General features: G+C 58.8%; 2 protein-coding genes across 7 annotated transcripts; both read left to right on the forward strand.

Annotated features, from left to right (window-relative positions):
* The first annotated feature begins 19 nt into the window (after positions 1-19).
* Pygo2 (pygopus family PHD finger 2) lies at positions 20-4,460 on the forward strand. 4 transcript variants are annotated; one of them, XM_078027464.1, is made up of 4 exons: positions 20-686; positions 1,088-1,137; positions 1,609-1,647; positions 1,753-4,460. In XM_078027464.1, the coding sequence occupies exons 1-4, from the start codon at positions 584-586 to the stop codon at positions 2,812-2,814; spliced, it is 1,254 nt and encodes a 417-aa protein (XP_077883590.1). In that variant the 5' UTR covers positions 20-583; the 3' UTR covers positions 2,815-4,460. The 4 variants fall into 4 exon arrangements, with proteins under 4 accessions (XP_077883590.1, XP_005331368.1, XP_013216663.1 ...); XM_013361209.4 differs by having other exon boundaries at positions 597-686; positions 1,486-1,647; XM_005331311.5 differs by lacking the exon at positions 1,609-1,647.
* A 953-nt stretch (positions 4,461-5,413) lies between these two features.
* Positions 5,414-16,962, forward strand: Pbxip1 (PBX homeobox interacting protein 1). 3 transcript variants are annotated; one of them, XM_078027459.1, is made up of 11 exons: positions 5,414-5,550; positions 8,145-8,230; positions 10,415-10,547; positions 10,729-10,793; positions 10,879-11,041; positions 12,498-12,731; positions 12,837-12,860; positions 13,675-13,757; positions 13,843-13,974; positions 14,465-15,693; positions 16,072-16,962. In XM_078027459.1, exons 2-11 carry the CDS (start codon positions 8,180-8,182, stop codon positions 16,175-16,177), a joined length of 2,220 nt encoding a protein of 739 aa, XP_077883585.1. In that variant the 5' UTR covers positions 5,414-5,550; positions 8,145-8,179; the 3' UTR covers positions 16,178-16,962. The 3 variants fall into 3 exon arrangements, with proteins under 3 accessions (XP_077883585.1, XP_077883587.1, XP_077883586.1); XM_078027461.1 differs by having other exon boundaries at positions 10,415-10,514; XM_078027460.1 differs by lacking the exon at positions 12,837-12,860.
* The last annotated feature ends 248 nt before the right edge of the window (positions 16,963-17,210 follow it).

Raw genomic sequence — 17,210 nt, forward strand, 5'->3', positions numbered from 1 at the left:
AAGCCGGGGCTCTGCCGCGTTGACAGGCGGGGAGGCGCGGCCGGCCGGCCGGGGGTGTGTCTGCGGAGGGTGCGGGTCCCCGCAGGGCCGGCCGCGGCGAGCGGCAGCCGGACGGACGCCTCCGCTGCCTCCCCGAGGCCGGGCCGGCCCGTGCTCCTCGGCGGCCCCCGCCCGGATGGTATGGCCCGGCAGCAGGGGCAGGCGAGGAGCGCTGCCGGCCCTGGGCGAGCTGGCCAGGGCTGCTCCTCCGACGGAAAGCGCCCTCTGCTAGAGTCGTGGCGCGTACGACCTCCTCCCGCCGGGGCTCCCGGGCGGAAGGTCCCGGCCAGTCAGTGCTCCCCCCCCCCCGCCGCGCAAGGTGGTGGCGGCCGAGGCAAGTTCCGGTTCCGGTTGCTGCCGCCGGCGGCGAGCGGTGAATCTGGAGCGAGCGCGCAGTTTGCGCTCCGGGAAGGCGCTTCTCCCTTGCCGCGTCTTCGGCTTGCTGCAGCTCGGGGGCCAGCGCTGTCCGAGGCCCCTTCCCGGCGATGGTGCAGCCTGAGGGCGCCTCCGCCCCCCTCCGCCGCTGACCCCAGTCCCCCACTCCATGGCCGCCTCGGCGCCGCCCCCACCGGACAAGCTGGAGGGAGGTGGCGGCCCCGCACCGCCCCCTGCGCCGCCCAGCACCGGGAGGAAGCAGGGCAAGGCCGGTGAGAGCGCTGAGGGGGCGGGGGTCGGGAGGCCCGGACTCGGGAACCTTCGAGGGGAGGGTCAGTGGTGGTGGGTGGGCCTCGGGCCTCGGGGCCTGCTGGGAGGCTCTGGTCAGAGGATCAGCGGGTTTAGCCCTCCGGGGATGGGGGCAGGTGTCGGGGATGTACTTTGGGGTTTGGAGCCACGTGGGATATCAGGAGTCTTGGAGTAGGGTGATATCAAGACCTGGCATGTCTTTCAAGAGTATGGTCATAGAATTCATTTTTCGTATGACTCCTCATTGATATTTGCTAAAATAAACGAGTATATGCTGAATTAACATTAGAGCAGTTCCTGGGAGGAAGAAAGTTTGAAAAACCTTAGGGAAACTTGCTTGCCTCTTCTTTTGCTGCTCTTCCAGGTCTGCAAATGAAGAGCCCAGAAAAGAAGCGAAGAAAGTCAAATACTCAGGTGAATTACCATTGTTGGTGGGTAATTTCAGCAACCCCTGGGGTGCTGTGTCTATTCTGTTTCCATGTTTGGTCTTCTGTTAGGTGCAGGGAGAAGAGAAAACTGTCTGTTCTGTTTCTAGTCCTTTCTCTCAACCTTATAATAAACTCCATGGGAAATATTCTCCCCCAAGAATGATTTGATCAAAGGTCTTATTGGACAGGGTCACAACCTTCCTCTCCCTCATTTTTCCTGTCCTGGATGATGATAACATAAATTCCATCACTATCAGTCTTTCTAAATGCCAGGATTGTGCTGAAGTACATTTTTTTGTTTGGGGAGGTAGGCATTGTCTTTTTTTTTTTACAGATAAGAAATCTGAGGCTTAAAAAAAGTTAAATACCTACTTCAGGGCCAAAGCTGGGATTTCTGCTCTCTTTCAAAGCAGTCACGGTGCTGTGATGGCTCTGCTCACCACCCTGTGTTTTTCAGTTGCATGCTAAGACGCATCTTTATTTTAGACCTGAGCTGGTCAGTATCAATCTCCAAAGTGTGTGTTCTGTTTGTTGGTAGGACTCTCCTGGTTTATCTCTGTGTGTCCCTTCATGACCCTCTTCCTCATCTGTTCTCCACTAGGGTCCTGCTTACTCACATCTGACGGAGTTTGCACCACCCCCGACTCCCATGGTGGATCATCTGGTTGCATCCAACCCTTTTGAGGATGACTTCGGAGCCCCTAAGGTGGGGGGCGCAGCCCCTCCATTCCTCGGCAGTCCTGTGCCCTTTGGAAGCTTCCGTGTACAAGGGGGCATGGCAGGCCAGGTACCCCCAGGCTATGGCACTGGGGGTGGAGGGGGTCCCCAGACACTTCGCCGACAACCCCCCCCTTTTCCTCCTAATCCTATGGGACCTGCTTTCAACATGCCCCCCCAGGGCCCTGGCTACCCACCCCCAGGCAACATGAACTTTCCCAGTCAACCCTTCAGCCAGCCTCTGGGTCAAAACTTTAGCCCTCCAGGTGGGCAGATGATGCCAGTGGGGGGATTTGGCACCATGATCTCACCCACCATGGGACAGCCTCCCAGAGGGGAGCTGGGCCCTCCTTCTCTCCCCCAGCGTTTTGCTCAGCCAGGTGTGCCTTTTGGCCCTTCTCCTCTACAGAGACCTGGTCAGGGGCTCCCCAGCCTGCCCCCCAATACAAGTCCCTTCCCTGGTCCAGACCCTGGCTTTCCTGGCCCTGGTGGTGAGGATGGGGGGAAGCCCTTGAATCCACCTGCTCCCACTGCTTTTCCCCAGGAGCCCCACTCGGGCTCGCCAGCTGCTGCTGTTAATGGGAATCAGCCCAGTTTCCCCCCAAACAGCAGTGGGCGGGGTGGCGGCACTCCGGATGCCAACAGCCTAGCACCCCCTGGCAAGGCAGGTGGGGGTTCAGGGCCCCAGCCTCCCCCAGGCCTGGTGTACCCATGTGGTGCCTGTCGGAGCGAGGTGAATGACGACCAGGATGCTATCTTGTGTGAGGCCTCCTGCCAGAAGTGGTTCCATCGCGAGTGCACAGGCATGACTGAGAGCGCCTATGGGCTGCTGACCACCGAGGCCTCTGCTGTCTGGGCCTGTGATCTCTGCCTCAAGACCAAGGAGATCCAGTCTGTCTACATCCGCGAGGGCATGGGGCAGCTGGTGGCCGCTAATGATGGGTGACACTGGCGAGGTGGTCCCAGGGAAGTGCACATGTCCCTTCCTGCTCCTCCAGGGTGATTGTCTGGCTCCTGGCCCTCGTGTCCGCTGGTTCCCCATCCTCACGGAGCAGAAACCTGATGGTTCCTGGGGGCAGAAGAGCCTGGGTTGCTCACTTTTCTGGAAACAACACATCAAGATCTACGGAGATCCAGGAAACCAAAGCCCTGCTGAGCAGAGCCAGCTTTTCTTGTGGCTATTAGGAAGCCTAGGGATGTGACTGCAAGAGAAAAGGGGACAGGAAATTCAGGAGGGCAAGAGTGTCCTGTCTGCCTATGATGGATAACTAACACCTGTGCCTGACACCCCTGTTTCGCCCCACAGCTCTAGCCTTAGTTTTTGGAGTGGAGCATTGAAGGTTTCTGGCTTGAGGAGCCGGTCTCTTCCCATCCCTGCCACAGCCATTTCATGGGCTCTGGGAGACCTCTTTAGGGAATAAATGGGGATTCCTCCTTTTTTCTACCTTCCCCTTTGCCTCTCTCAGACCTGTCCAGCTCCTCCTCCCTCAGCACCAACAGCTTGAATCTCGTTCCCAGCTAGGGCAGTTTCTTGGTGATTTGGGGCTTCATGACAGTAGGTAAGAGGTGCTGTCAGGACATATCTTCCTCATACCAAAGTCACTGGTCTCAGCTTCCCATGCTTTTCTCTTAATGACCATATTTTTGCCAAAAATTAAAAAAAAAAAAATTGGGACACGTGGTCTGAGGGACCAGAATAATTGAAGTCTGGGTTGTCCTGGAGTCTGGACTCTGTTGGCACCCCTGGCCCACCCTCTGTTGCACATTGAGCCCAGTGCTGTTCTTCAGCTTTTTGCGCCCTCATACCCCTGCCTCCCTGGTTTGGTTGGAGGAAAGCTTGGAAAGGTACCAAGACCTTATACCTCATTTCCTCCCGGATAGGAGCATCCTAGTGAGGCCCTGTCACAGCCTTGGGGGTAGGAGGAGTCAGCAGGATTCTCAATGCCACGGTACTAAAAGGAAGGAGAGCCTGGAAATTTTTGCTTCTCTCTTTCCTGCTATTAGGTATCATCTTGGGCCTGGTGATCTAGCAGTCCTCACTAGTCTCAGCCAAAAGTCCTGCACTGGGCTTGTTTTTGTTTTCTTTTTAAAGCACTGCCTGCCAGCCCTGATCTTGGGGCGTGGTCAGGAGCCCCTCTTGGCTGCTTTTGTTCCTTAACAGCTCCTGTGTGCATTCCTCAAAAGGGCGGGGAAGGGAGTGTGGTCTGTGGTCTCTAGCCCTCAGGGTGTGGTGGCAAAGGCTACCTTCTGGTCCCTACTCCCACTTCTCTCTGCTCCCTGCACCTGGAGGGAAGATACTGCCTGGTGGAGCCCACAGCCTTTGCAGCTATGAGGAAGAGGGTGGGCCTCGGGCTTCTCTAAGCTGGTGTTCCCCACACCGAAACAGTGGAGGTGGCACCCCAGCTTTGTGTTGTGTTTGTGGTTCTGTTTGCTTCTCCCCTGTTGCTACTTTTGTATGCCTCCCTCTCCACAGCTGTAAACCACTCCTGGGGAGTGTAGACGTCACTACTTTTTGGAAGAAAGTGGAGTGGCAGAGATGTGGTCGTGGGGTTTTTTTGTACGGTTGGGTTAATAAAATGACTTTAAAATCCAGGCAAGGACACATTGTTGTTTATCTGCAAAAGGGCAGGTTGAAACCACTGTCACTACTTGTAAGGGGGTGGTGTGGGTGGAGATGTTTACTTCCCAGGGCCCCTGGAAGTGGGAATGGCGGGAAGATCCAACCCCTTGGATCCACTGCTTCAAGCTGCTGAGTCAAGGAGGCCTTGCGTTGACACACCCCTCCCCATGTTCCTGCTCTGAGAAACCCATTTTCCTTTCTGAGCACATTCCTGGCCCGGGCCTGGAGCCAGGCAGGACAGTTGGCTCCAAGATCTCTGGGACACAAGCGCTTGAACTCTTCTAGGTTTAGGGCTCATCCTCTCCACCTCTCAGTCGTTTGTGTTGGGGTGAAGGGTAGCTTTCAGAGTGAGGGGGCCCCCCCATCCTATCATCCCATCAGCTCAGGAGGCTGAGGCAGGAGGACCGCCAGTTCAAAGCCAGCCTCAGTAACAGCAAGGTACTAAGCTATTCAGTGAGTGAGTCCCTGTCTCCTAAACACAAAATAGGGCTGGGGGTGTGGTTCAGTGGTCAGTGCCCCGTTACCCCCGCGGGGTGGGGGGAGGGAGGGGGAGCCCCACAACATCCTAGCAGATTTCATTTTTGGATGTTTTTCAGACCCCACCCGCTTTTAAAGTAGCAGTGGCTGGAGCCGGTGGGAAGAGTGGCAGGAGGGCTGTCTGCCACCCTTCCCTCTCCCTTCCCCCATCCTACAGCTGTCTCTGTCTATCCTGGGCCAACCTGGCTTCTTGTCCTTGTCATCTCGGGAACAACACCCTTTACCTTTCAGTTTTGGCTCTTTCCTCCAGAAATTTTAGGCACGAGGAAAGAGGGGAAGGCCACGCAAAATTCCCTTTGGGGAGCCCTCGCTCGCCCGTCAGGAGGTCAATCCCAGGTTGGGGGCCTGGGAGATCTCTGGCCTCCCCGACTCCCATTTCAATTCTTATTGGCCAAAAGTTTCCGCCCCCTTGGGGAAGTCGATTCTCCATTGGCCCGTCCCCGGGTCACGTGCCTCCCCTCTTCCCCTGGGCTGGAAACCTGGGGAAACAAGTTAAGCTGAAGCCCGAAGCCAGAGCTGGGTCAGGTAATGCTCCAGCGGGGAAGGGCCCCGGGAGATGGGAGCTAAGGAAAAGAGGGTAGAGCTCTAGAAGGACTGGGCACCACCGAGGACCCACAGAGCTGCCTTTCGAAAACCTAGAACTGGGGGAAGGCAGGGGAAGGTCATTTTCAAAAGAGGAACTGGCCCTAGGTCCTTTGCTTAGAGGTTTGGGGGACAACTCTTGGGTTGAAAGTTAGCCTGAGGCAAGATTTGCTAGCTTTGTACAGAGTGGGAGAGCCCCCGCTTTGGCTTTTTTCTTATAAAAGCAGAAGTTTGTGACAATTCTTACAGGAGATTCTTATTGAATCCCTCCTGAAAGGGGATAGTGGGGAGGGAGTGGATTTTCTTCAGAGAGGACTGAGAAGAAAAACTCTGAAAACGCAGCAAGAAAGGGTGGAGATGAGAGAGCAGAAGGAACTTCCTAATAAGGCAGTGAGATGCTGGCCTGGGAGAACAGGGGTATCTTTTGGAATCTTGAGCGAACACAGGCAAGAGAGAGGTCTGTCAGGGTTTGGGACCCTGAGTGCAGGAGTTCCAGACTTCTTGTTTGTCTTGTTGACCCAAATACCCGTTGCTGGTTTCCATGGAGACAGTGGGTCTGACATCACCCTGGTTGCCATGGTGCCTAGTTCTGGAGGACCTGAGCAGGCTGTACACAGCCAGGGATAAACAGGGACTTCAGCCCAAGCTGCTGCCACTTCCTTCCTGCCACCACCTGTTAACAGTCACACGCAGCAACTGGAGATGGAGAGATGACAGAACAGTGGGGGAGGGACTGAGCACGAGGCTGAACAGCTATGGCTCTACAGATGGCCATAAAGCCATGCCCCGGTGACCTGTTGGCTCTGGCCTCCATGTGGGAAGGGGTGGGTGTCCTTCCCCCATCCTGAACTTGCAGCATGACTGGCAAAGTCACCAGGACACTGGCCAGGGCTTACTTCGAGCTCCACAGATGAGGCAGTCGCTGGGTTTGAGGGCAGAACTACAGACACCGCTGGCCTCACTTTTCCCCGGTGTTTCCTTACAGTCCTATTTGTTTACTGCCCTTCCCACCCCTGGGGAAGCACCCATTCATCTACCTCTGAAGGAGCTCAGCCCAGGACTCTGAGGGGTCAGCTTAACTTTCGCTTCACCCTTAGGCCTGGTCCCAGTTGCAGCCCGCCCGAGGGCACAGGGTTGGACTTGGATGAAGGCGTTCCCTCTCCTCCTCTTTCTTTCTTTTTTTTTTTTTTTGGCTGTACTAGGGACTGTACCCAGGGGCACTTGACTACTGAGCTATATCCCTGGCCCTTTTTATTTATTTTTTATTTTCAGACAGGGTCTCACTAAGTTACAGAGGCTGGCCTCAAACTTGTGATTCTTCTACCTCAGCCTCCTGAGTTGCTGGGATTACAGCTGTGCACTCCTACACCTGGCTAAGGTCCCTCCCTTGTGACCCTGTTTTACGCTTGGCTTTGGAGGCTGGAATAATGTGCTAGCCCCCACTCTGCCAAGTCAGAGCAGATTAGCGGAGGACAGGGCCACAGTCCTGACTTTTGCCTATTTTTTTTTTTAACTTTATTTATTTTTATGCAGTGCCTCACACATGCTAGGCAAGCACCCTACAACCCCAGCCACAACCCCAGCCCTTGCCTATGTTTTGCAAACTGTAAAGTGCTTTATACATGGTAGTTGCCACAGCCCCTTTTTCTCAGTCACCTTTCAAGTTTCCTAAGACCAGACCCTGCCGCTAACTAGTAAGGGGGGCAGAACTCAGGATGGAGAGTGAGCATGGAGCTGGACTAAAAGTGCTTCCTCCAGGTGGATCTGAGGTGGGCCAGTGCTTCTTAACCTTGGCTGCAAGTGAGAATCCTCTGAGAGGTTTAAAAACAAACAAACCGGGCCTGGCCCACCCCCCCACTCTGAATCAGAGTGAGCTAGTGTGTGAGTGGTGTCCAGAGCCCTTGAGTTCCCACAGCGGGTGGGTGGTGGGAGATGTAAGCAGAGGAGGCCCTGCCGAGGGGGTGGTGACTGTGGAGGTGTCTGGTGTTGGAAGTTGTCCTCATTCTTATTACCTGTTGGTCTTTGGCAAGGCAAGTCAGTTGACCTTTCCAAACTTCCTCTTCCCTGAGTGTGACCTCAGGGAGTTGGACTCTGTTCACCTGGGTCTTCCCAGCCCTGGATTCTTTGACCTTTCAAGGTCAGTTCGGGTTCCCAAGGCCCTGGGGGTCCTTGGAGGAGGCAGCTTCTCTCTGACTTGGGCAGGTGTGGATTTGCAAGGCAGATTCTGCCCCAAAGAGCTGAGGTGTCAGGATCCGAAGGCCTGGAACTGGCCTGGCTCTGAGGCTGGTGACCAGTCCTCATCCTTGGGACCCTGTCAAGGCTGCTTTCTGGGGCTGTGGCCGGGGCTCAGCGGTCGAGCACTCGCCTGGCATGTGTGAGGCCCTGGGTTTGCTCCTCAGCACCACATAAGGACAAATAAATAAAGCTACTGTGTCCAACTACAGCTAAAACATAAATATTAAAAGAAAAAAAAGGCTGCTTTCTGCATCCTGCCGCTCCTGAAGGAAACTGGTCCTTAAAAGAGGTTTTCTCTGCAGGTGGCAGCCCCAGCAGCCGCAGAGACCTCACCACTATGGCCACCTGCCCAGATGTGGATAACAGCTGGGTGCTTGCTGGCTCAGAGGTAGGAAGAACAGACTTGGGGACCACGCGGGAGGGGACGCTGAAGGGGTGGGCTGCTTTCTGGGTGTCCCCTTCCTCGATCCTGGTGGTCACCTGTATCACCTCTTGCTGGCCTTGGAGGAACTCTGGGGAGGGAGAGGGAGCTCTGGCTCCAGGGTCAGGTGCTGGCTTTCACTGTACCTGGAGGAAGGGTACCAGCTGGGTGAGCTGAGAAGAGCAGGGAGAACAGCAAGAGCAAAGGCCCGAGAGCCGTGTGCAGGTGAACCGGGCGGGGGTGCCATTGGATGGGGTGGAAATGAAGCTGGGGTAGAGCCTGGGAACCCTGTAAGAGGTCCAGAGGGCCTGGTGAGGCAGTCCAGCCTCCTCCTGATGGGCAGTCAGGGAGGACTTTGACTGGGGGTGTCCAGCATTCATTGCTTTGGGCAGATATTGAAGCCACTGTGTGGGCTGCGTGAGAACAGGGACAGTGGGACAGTAGAGTGGGGTTTTGTTTTGGTTTCCTTTTGGTACCGGGGATTTAACCCCGGGGATGCTGTACCGCTGGGCTATACTTCTAGTCCTTTTTAATTTTCATTTTTGCACAGGGGATCACTAAGTTACCCAGGAAGGCCTCAAACTTGCAGTCCTCTGCCTCAGCCTCCTAAGTAGCTGGGGTTGTAGATATGTGCCACTCCACTGCACCCAGCCAGGGACGAGGGCTTCTGTAGCCATCCAGATAACAGCTGGTGGTATAGAAGCCCCTGGGACCCCTGTGCTCCTAGAACCACTGAGAAGGGAGAAAGGGGATGCAGGATGGGGATTAGTGCCTGGAGACAGGGTGGAAACAGGATGTCAGAGGGATGCGGAGCCAGGCATGTTGGAACATGCCTGTAATCCTATCAATGTGGGAGTCTGAGGCAGGAGGATCAAAAGTTTGAGGCCAGCCTGGGCAACTTAGTGAGACTGTGTCTTAAAATAATAAAAAGGGCTGGGGATGTAACTCGGTAGAGTGCCCCTGGATTCACTCCCAAATACTGTGAAACAAAACCAACAAAGGATCTGGAGAATTCCCAGCCTTGGCACCTTATGTGTGAGAATCACTAAGAGGGGAGCACTAAGCGGGAGAGGAGCTTGGCTTCGACTTACTGAGTTTGAGGTGCTGGGAGGAGCCCTGTTGGGAGGGAGGAGTTGGCGTCAGCAATGGCACTGAGCAGGATACACAGGCCAAGGGCTCACAGGCAGAGGTGCGGCAGTTTAGGGAAGGACAGGCACTGCGGTCTCAATCAGCCCTGGCCTGGGGTGGGGTTATCATTGCTGACTGTTGCACCCCGGGCAGGCCATGTCCCCTCTCTGTCCTCCCTTAAAAAATGAGGATTGTGATTCTTGCCTTGTAGCCTTATGAGGTGACTATGAGTCAAACATGATCTGAAAATTGCAAAGAAACAGACCAAGGTCAAGAATTATTCTCGGCCCACGCCTGTCATCCCAGCAGCTCAGGAGGCTGAGGCAGGAGGGTGGCAAGTTCAAAGTCAGCCTCAGCCACTTAGTGAGGCCCTAAGCAAAACCTTAAATGAGACCTTAAATGTGGCTCAGTGGTTCAGCACCCCTGGGTTCCCTCCCTGGTACCAATAAAACTTAAAAAGAAAAAAAAAAAAAAAAAGAATTATCCTTGGGGTGGTAGCAGGAGCCATGGGTGGGGTGGGCACGCAGTGGGCCAGAGGGAGGAGAGGCTGTGGGTACCCAGGGAGTCAGGCTGGCTGTGACCGGGGACGGGGCGTCTGTGTCAGCACCTGCGGGAGACTGGGCCTGTGTGGGAGCCGTGGGCTAATGGGAAAGGCCAGGACAGCGAGGAAGAAAAGGGGTTGGGCAGGTGTGAGGAGACCTGGGATCGTCACTGACCTTTAGGCACCAGGGGCAGTCAGTGAGGACTTTGTTCCTACCCCAACTAATAACTGAGTCGCCCTGTTGATGTGGGGGAGGGCCCCGGGCTGGCCTTCCCCAGGGGCTGCCGGCTGTGCAGGGTCCCTGCCTCCTGCAGCAGTGCTGCTAGTTTTAACAGGAGCGTGGCCTCTGGAACGAGGGTGGAGAGGGACTGGGCGGAGAGCCCTTGGGTCAGCTCTCAGCTGAGGGTCTGAGATGTGGTTTGGGGTCCCCTGCGCCTGACGGCGTCCTGCTGCAGCCCCGTGCGCGCCCCTCTCCTCCCTAGAGCCTTCCTGTGGAGACTCTGGGCCCAGAACCCAGGGTGGACCCCGAGTCCGAGAGGGCCCTCCCGGCCCCTGGGAGCCCACCGAAGGCCGACGGTGACGGTGACGAGTCGCCTGTAGCTGAGGGTGGAGAAGGTAGTGTCCCGAGCAGGGCCCGGTGGCTGTCCTCCCGTCCTGGGGGTCTGCTCTCAGTTGGTAGACCCCTCGCCCAGGTCCCGCCCGGCTCTTTCCTGCCCCTCCACCTGGGGAGGGTGGGTGGGAGCCGGACAGGTGACTGGGAAGCTCAGCTGGGGAAGTGGCCCTTTCTCCCCCACAGGGACCCTGTTTGAGACGGAAAGTCCTCAGTGTGACCGCCTTCTGCCAGGGGAGCCTGAGGTCAAGGTGAGGACCCCACTGGGGTCAGGGAGGAAGTGGGCGGGGACGTGGGCAGGCCCTGTGGGCTCTGCTCAGGGCTGTGTCCCCTCAGGGTCCTCTGGGAGGCGGTGACTGTGATGTGGAGCCTCCTGGCCCAGGAGACGCGGCAGTTCAGGAAGACCCGCAGGAGACTCCCGACACAAGCCCAGGACCAGACACACAGGACCTGGGCGACCAGGGCCCTCTGCAGAGCCTGTCCACGACCCCCAAAGCAGGTGAGAGCCCCTTTGCTCTTCTTCTAGAAGGTTCAGGAGAGGGAGCAGTCCTCGCTGCTGAGCAGGTGCTCAGCTCCGGGCCTGGGACTCAGCAGCTCTCTACCATCGAGGCTCAGAGAGGTCAAGTGACTTGACCGAGGTCACACCTCGGGGCTCACTTCTGGTTGACTCTTTCCTCTGTGCCATGGAACCCCCTCCTTTCTGGCTTCTGAAACTCAGCCCTCATTTCCAGAGTCCCCTCTTGTGCCGGCTCCCAGCCCAGGAGGAGGGAAGGAGGGTGGCTCAGGGATGGTGTAAGAAGCAGGCCAGACGGAGCCAAGCGGCAAGTCAGACCTCGAGGGGTGCAGAAAGGAGGTTCAACTAAAGGGGCTCCCAAAGAACTGGAGATGGTTCAGACAGGGCTCGTGTGGAGGGCAAGGGAGAGTCAGGATGGGTGGAGATGCCGTTTGGGAGGGGTTGGAACCTGGAGTCCAACTGAGGGCAGGAGGAAGAGAACATTCCAGGCCCAGGCTGAAGCGTTCACACGGGGTGGGACCACCTTTCTGGTGTGCAGGAGGCTGTGTCCAGGACTGAGACGGGGGGGGGGGGTGAGGAGTCCTTCTCTGTTGAACAGGAGGGTGCAGCAGCACACCCCTTAATCCCAGCTACTCAGGAGACAGGCAGGAGGGGTGTGAGTTCGAGACCAGCCTCAGTGACTCAGCAAGATCCTGTCTCAAAATAGAAGGTGCTGGCGCTGTGTCTCCGACCCCAAGACCGCACAAAACAAAACCACAAAACAACAACAAAACGTGCTGGAAGGGGGAGAAGCTGGGGCCCGGCTGCATCTGGGGGCAGCTTGCAGTGGGTAGCAAGACCCGAGCTGGGGCAGTGGGGCGTGAAGAGGCTGGACCTCAGAGCTTCGCTCAGCTGGATGAGCGGCAACACGGCCATCCCCCGAGTTGGGGGACACCAGAAGGAACCAGTTTGGAGGCAGTGTGTTGAATGATTGGTTCCTGAAGGACAACCAGAGGCCAGGGGCCAGAGCTCTGGGGCGGCCACGGTGGGGCCGCGGGTTGGACACTCGTTCCCCTCAGGGGAAGTGAGGGGAATGAGTTTGGGCATGTGCCTGGGGGACCAGAGAAGGACCAGGGAGACCCCCACCCACAGGACTGAAGAGCCCAGGGGGCAGGCTGTAGGGGCAGAGTGTCAAGGGAGGCTGGTGGCTGCCGCAGAAGCTGGAAGTGAGCCACCGTTGGAGGAAGGAGGATGCAGGATGCGTTTAAGAGGGAAGTGGCTCTTTTCATCTGTAGATTGACAGGTCTCCTGCCTCCACACTGGGCAGGCGCTGTCGGGGACGCCTGGGCACAAGGGGGCAGGGTTTTCAGATGTCCTCTCTGGGCCACCCGCCACTTGCCCTCTGTCCCCGTGTCCTGTCTCTCCAGTTCCCTCACGGCCCTGTCCCTGTCCCTTCTTCCAGTTTGGGTCAGGGCGGAGGGCCGCTGCTCCAGCAGTGAGGACGACACGGATGTGGACGTCGAGGGCCTGCGGAGGCGACGGGGCCGGAAGCCCAGCCCGCCCCGGCCCGGGACGCCGCTGGACGTGGAGGACCAGGCCAGGGGCGAGAGCGCGGGCGGGGAGCTGGGCCTCTCCCTCAACATGTGCCTCCTGGGGGCCCTGGTCCTGCTGGGCCTGGGGATCCTCCTCTTCTCTGGTGAGTGGTACTTCCCCTGCCTGGGCCCTGTCCTCCTGCCCCCGTCACCTTCCCTGACCCCATCCCTCCCCTGAGGTCTCACCAGACTGGCATCTCCATCCCCAGGTGGCCTCTTAGAGTCGGACACTGGTGAGTGGGGGGAGCCCGACGTGTGCACGCCTGTTGTGTGGGGGGTGTTGTATGGGGTGTTGGGAGGAGGGTGTTGTGGGGGGGTGTTGTGTTGTGTGGGGGGTGTTGGGAGGAGGGTGTTGTGTTGTGTGGGGGGTGTTGGAGGGTGTTGTGGGGGGTGTTGGGAGGAGGGTGTTGTGTGGGGGGTGTTGGAGGGTGTTGGGAGGGGGATGTTGGGAGAGGGGTATTGTGTGGGGTGTGTTGGGAGGAGGATGTTGGGAGGGGGTGTTGTGGGGGGTGTTGTGAGGGGATGTTGTGTAGGGAGTGTTGTGTGGGGGATGTTGGAGGATGTCGTGTGGGAGGTGTTGTGGTGGGGTATTGGAGGGTGTTGGGAGGAAGGTGTTGTGTGTGGGGTATTGGCGGGTGTTGGGAGGAGGGTGTTGTGAGGGGATGTTGTGTAGGGAGTGTTGTGTGGGGGATGTTGGAGGATGTTGTGTGGGAGGTGTTGTGGGGGGGTGTTGGAGGGTGTTGGGAGGAAGGTGTTGTGGGGGGGGTGTTGGGAGGAAGGTGTTGGGAGGAGGGTGTTGGGAGGAAGGTGTTGGGAGGAGGGTGTTGTGGGGGGGTGTTGGGAGGAGGGTGTTGTGGGGGGCTGTTGGGAGGAGGGTGTTGCACGTTACTTCTCAGCTTTGACCTTGCCAGCTGTTCAGGGTAACTCTTGCCCTTTATCTCACTGGACCCCCTGCTATAGGGTTTGTCCAGGACAGGAGGGTGACTGAGTGGGTGACAGTGGGGAGGAGTGGCCTCGGCACAGGCTCAGGACCTCACTTTCCTGCAGGGTCCACGGAGGAAGCTGACCTTCAGGTCTTGCCAGATCCTGGGTCAGAGCCTGAGTTGGTGGACGCTGCGGGGGACGGGCAGGTCTGTGTGGAGGGGTGTGGGGGGGCTGCTGGGACAGCCTGGGACAGCCTGGGGAGCTTGAGGAAACCGGCTCTTCGGCCCCTAGGAGAGGCCAAGGGATCAGCTGCAGGCCGCGGTGCCCGCTGACAGCACCCCCAGCCTGCAGCACATGGGCCTTCTCCTGGACAAGCTGGCCAAGGAGAACCAGGACATCCGCCTGCTACAGGCCCAGCTGCAGGTGAGCATGGCCAGGGCGGCGCTGGCTCGCTAGCCCACCTTAGCCAGGTGTCTGTCCTAGTGTCCTTCCTCCAACTCTCCACACACCTTGAGCCTCTCCCTGGGCCTCCACGTGCAGGGCACCTTCCTAGCTCTCTCCACGGGCCTCCTGCTGAGGCCTGGGCCAGGCTGCGTCCCTGTTTCACGTGGCATGCCCCCTCTGACTGATTGCTGTGGAGGGGATGTGCCAGGCTCAGCGGTTAGCATCAGTTCACAGTGTCTGCTCCAGGCACGGGGTGGGTAGGGCCACGAGGGCCACGCACTGGCCGTCTAAGGGAATCTGAGAAGTACCGGTTAAGGGTAAGGATGGGGAGGACGAGCCGAGTCCTCGGGTGTCCCAGTCCATAGGGGCTTGGGCCCCTGCCGGCGGTAATGGAGTGGAATTGGGGTAGGAGGTATTGGGTCCAATCTGACAAGGACTCTGGTTCCTTCCATCCTTGACCCTATCCCAGGCCCAGAAAGAAGAGCTGCAGAGCCTGCTGCAGCAGCCCAGGGGGCTGGAGGAGGAAAACGCCCGGCTCCGGGGGGCCCTGCAGCAGGGTGAGGCCTCCCAGCGGGCCTTAGAGTCGGAGCTGCAGCAGCTGAGGACGCGGCTCCAAGGGCTGGAGGGCAGCTGCATCCGGGGCACAGACGGGCTGTGCCTCCCCCGGGGCAGAGAACCGCAGCCGGGCAAGGCCACCAAGGAGCGTGGCCACCGGGGGCAGGAGCCGGACCCTGGCTTCCTGGAGCAGAAGGAGCGGCTGGAGGCCGAGGCCCAGGCACTGCGGCAGGAGCTGCAGAGGCAGCGGCGGCTGCTGGGGTCTGTGCAGCAGGACCTGCAGCGGAGCCTGCAGGACGCCGGCCGAGGGGCCCCCGCTCACGCTGGCCTGGCCGAGCTGGGCCACCGGTTGGCCCAGACACTGCAGGGCCTGGAGAGCTGGGGCCAGGACCCTGTGGTCTCTGCCAACGTCTCCGAGGTCTGGCATCAGAAACCCCATTTCCAGAATTCCAGGGAGTGGAGTGGAAAAGAAAAGTGGCGTGATGGGCAGAGGGACCGGAAGGCTGAGCCCTGGAGACCTAGGAGAGAGGAATCTGGCTGGGAGAGGAAGAAGAGCTGGGGGGACAAGGAGGACAGGGAGCCGGCAGGGAAGTGGAAGGAGGGGAAGCCAGGGGTGGCGCAGTCAGGGGGCAAGAAGGACGGCAAGAGACAGGACCCCAAGGAGGCCCCGAGGAGAGGCGGGAGCCCGCACTCTGGGGAGAGGCAGAAGCACCCGCGGTGGAGGGAAGAGACTGGAGATGGCCACGCGCCCCTGCCCGCCTGGGAGGAGCTGTCCAAGCGCAGGTTCCGGGCCCCGCAGGGCTGCTCTGGTGTGACCGAGTGTGCCCGCCAGGAGGGCCTGGCCTTCTTTGGCATGGAGCTGGCCCCTGTGCGACAGCAGGAGCTGGCCTCTCTGCTGACGACATACCTGGCTCGGCTGCCCTGGGCTGGCCAGCTGATGAAGGAGCTGCCCCTCTTGCCCGCTTACTTTGGCGAGGGTGGCGTCTTCCGGCATGATCGCCTCCGCTTCCGGGATTTCGTGGATGCCTTGGAGGACAGCCTGGAGGAGGCGGCGGTGAGACAGACAGGCGATGACGACGTGGTGGATGACTTCGAGGACTTCATCTTTACTCACTTCTTTGGAGAAAGAGCTCTGAAGAGGAGGTGGGTGGCTGTGGGGGCCTTGGGGGGACAGGGGAGGCCGCTGGGAAGGATGGAGGGGCCTGGGCCTGGGGAGGGGGCTTCAGTCTAAGGACTTCTGCCCACTGCTGTCTCCAGCCGCCGGATCCACTGCCTGCCTTCCCGAGGGACCTCAGGGTCCTCGGTGTCCTTTGGGGCTGGGGGTCTTCCCTGGGTGGTTCTGCCCTGTACCTGCAAGGCCTGGGGTGTTGGGGAGGCCCAGCCTTCCAGCCTCCCCAGCTGGAGCCTCGACCTCTACCCCGTGTGCCAAGTTAGCTTCCTTAGGAGGAAGCGGGGGTCCCTTCAGCTCATTATCACCCCTAAAGCCCTCTTCTTCCCACATCCCACCGTGTCCTCCTACAGGTCGGGGAAGAAGGACAAGCACTGGCGGAACCCCAGAGACGTGGGGCCCCGGGAGGAGCCTAGCCACCGCTCCCACCCCCACCCCCAGCCCCACCCCAGGGGCTGAGTCCTGCCTGGGGCATGGCCCAGCCAAGATCCCCAGCATCTCAGACCCCTGGAGGCCAGGCCCCAGCCATGCCCCTGGCTCTCCAGGTGTGGTGTCCCTGGACGTCCTTCACAGAGGAGCAGAACTCAGCGGCCCTGCACTGATGTCACTTTCCCTACAAAAAGGCCTGAGCTGGACCCACCTGACTGGCTATGCAAATATATGCAAATGCTCAGGGCCCCGGGGCGGGCTGGGCAGCCGGTTGGGCTGGGCCAGCGGGAAGGGGACCCAGAGGAGCCTGCTGTCAGTGGGGAAGGGCATCCTGTTTCTGTCCCCTCCTGTGTGTGCCTCCAGCCCCACGCTGACCCGGCACCCCCTGGGACTTGACTGGCTGGCTGCCCAGCCCAGCGCTTGCCCTGGGGTTTGTTAGATTTGGAAGCAGCCGTCCCTAGGGGTGAAGTCTCCTCCCCCTGCTTCTCACATGGCCTCACCTCCCCGTGTGATCTAGAGACTTCTGTCAATTATAGACTTCTGTGGGGACGCTTGTCACCAGGGGTGGTTTCTAAGCCCAGGGGCCACCGTGCACCTGCCCACCCGAGTGGGGGGTGACATCCTAGGCCCTGGTACTCACCACCTCCTGTGTGGCCTTTCCTCCTGGCCGTGCCCTCCCCACAAAGCCCCAGGCCCTCGGGGCTGGAAATTCATCTTTCTGCTCCAAGCTCCCTGGAGAGCTGGGAAAAGAGCAGAGAGGACTTTTGTGGACTCGAATCTGGGAGAATGAGATGGAATAAAACAATTAAAACGCCTGTCCTGTTCTGGCACTCAGAGTTACGACCTCCTACAGGTGTGATGGCGGCCGTGACTGGGGAGGCCGAGGCAGGAGTGTCTTGGGTTTGAGGACAGCCTGGGCAACTTAGACCTCATCCCCAAATATTGAAAGAACTGCAGATGTGGCCCAGTGGTAAGACGCCTCTGGGTTAAGTCTCCACCACCCCATCCACCCACCATCAAAAAGAAAGAAAGAAAGAAAAGTGATGGCCTTTGGAGCCCTTGG

This window comes from Ictidomys tridecemlineatus, chromosome 11 (assembly GCF_052094955.1).
Source record: "Ictidomys tridecemlineatus isolate mIctTri1 chromosome 11, mIctTri1.hap1, whole genome shotgun sequence".
Lineage (NCBI taxonomy): Eukaryota > Metazoa > Chordata > Mammalia > Rodentia > Sciuridae > Ictidomys > Ictidomys tridecemlineatus.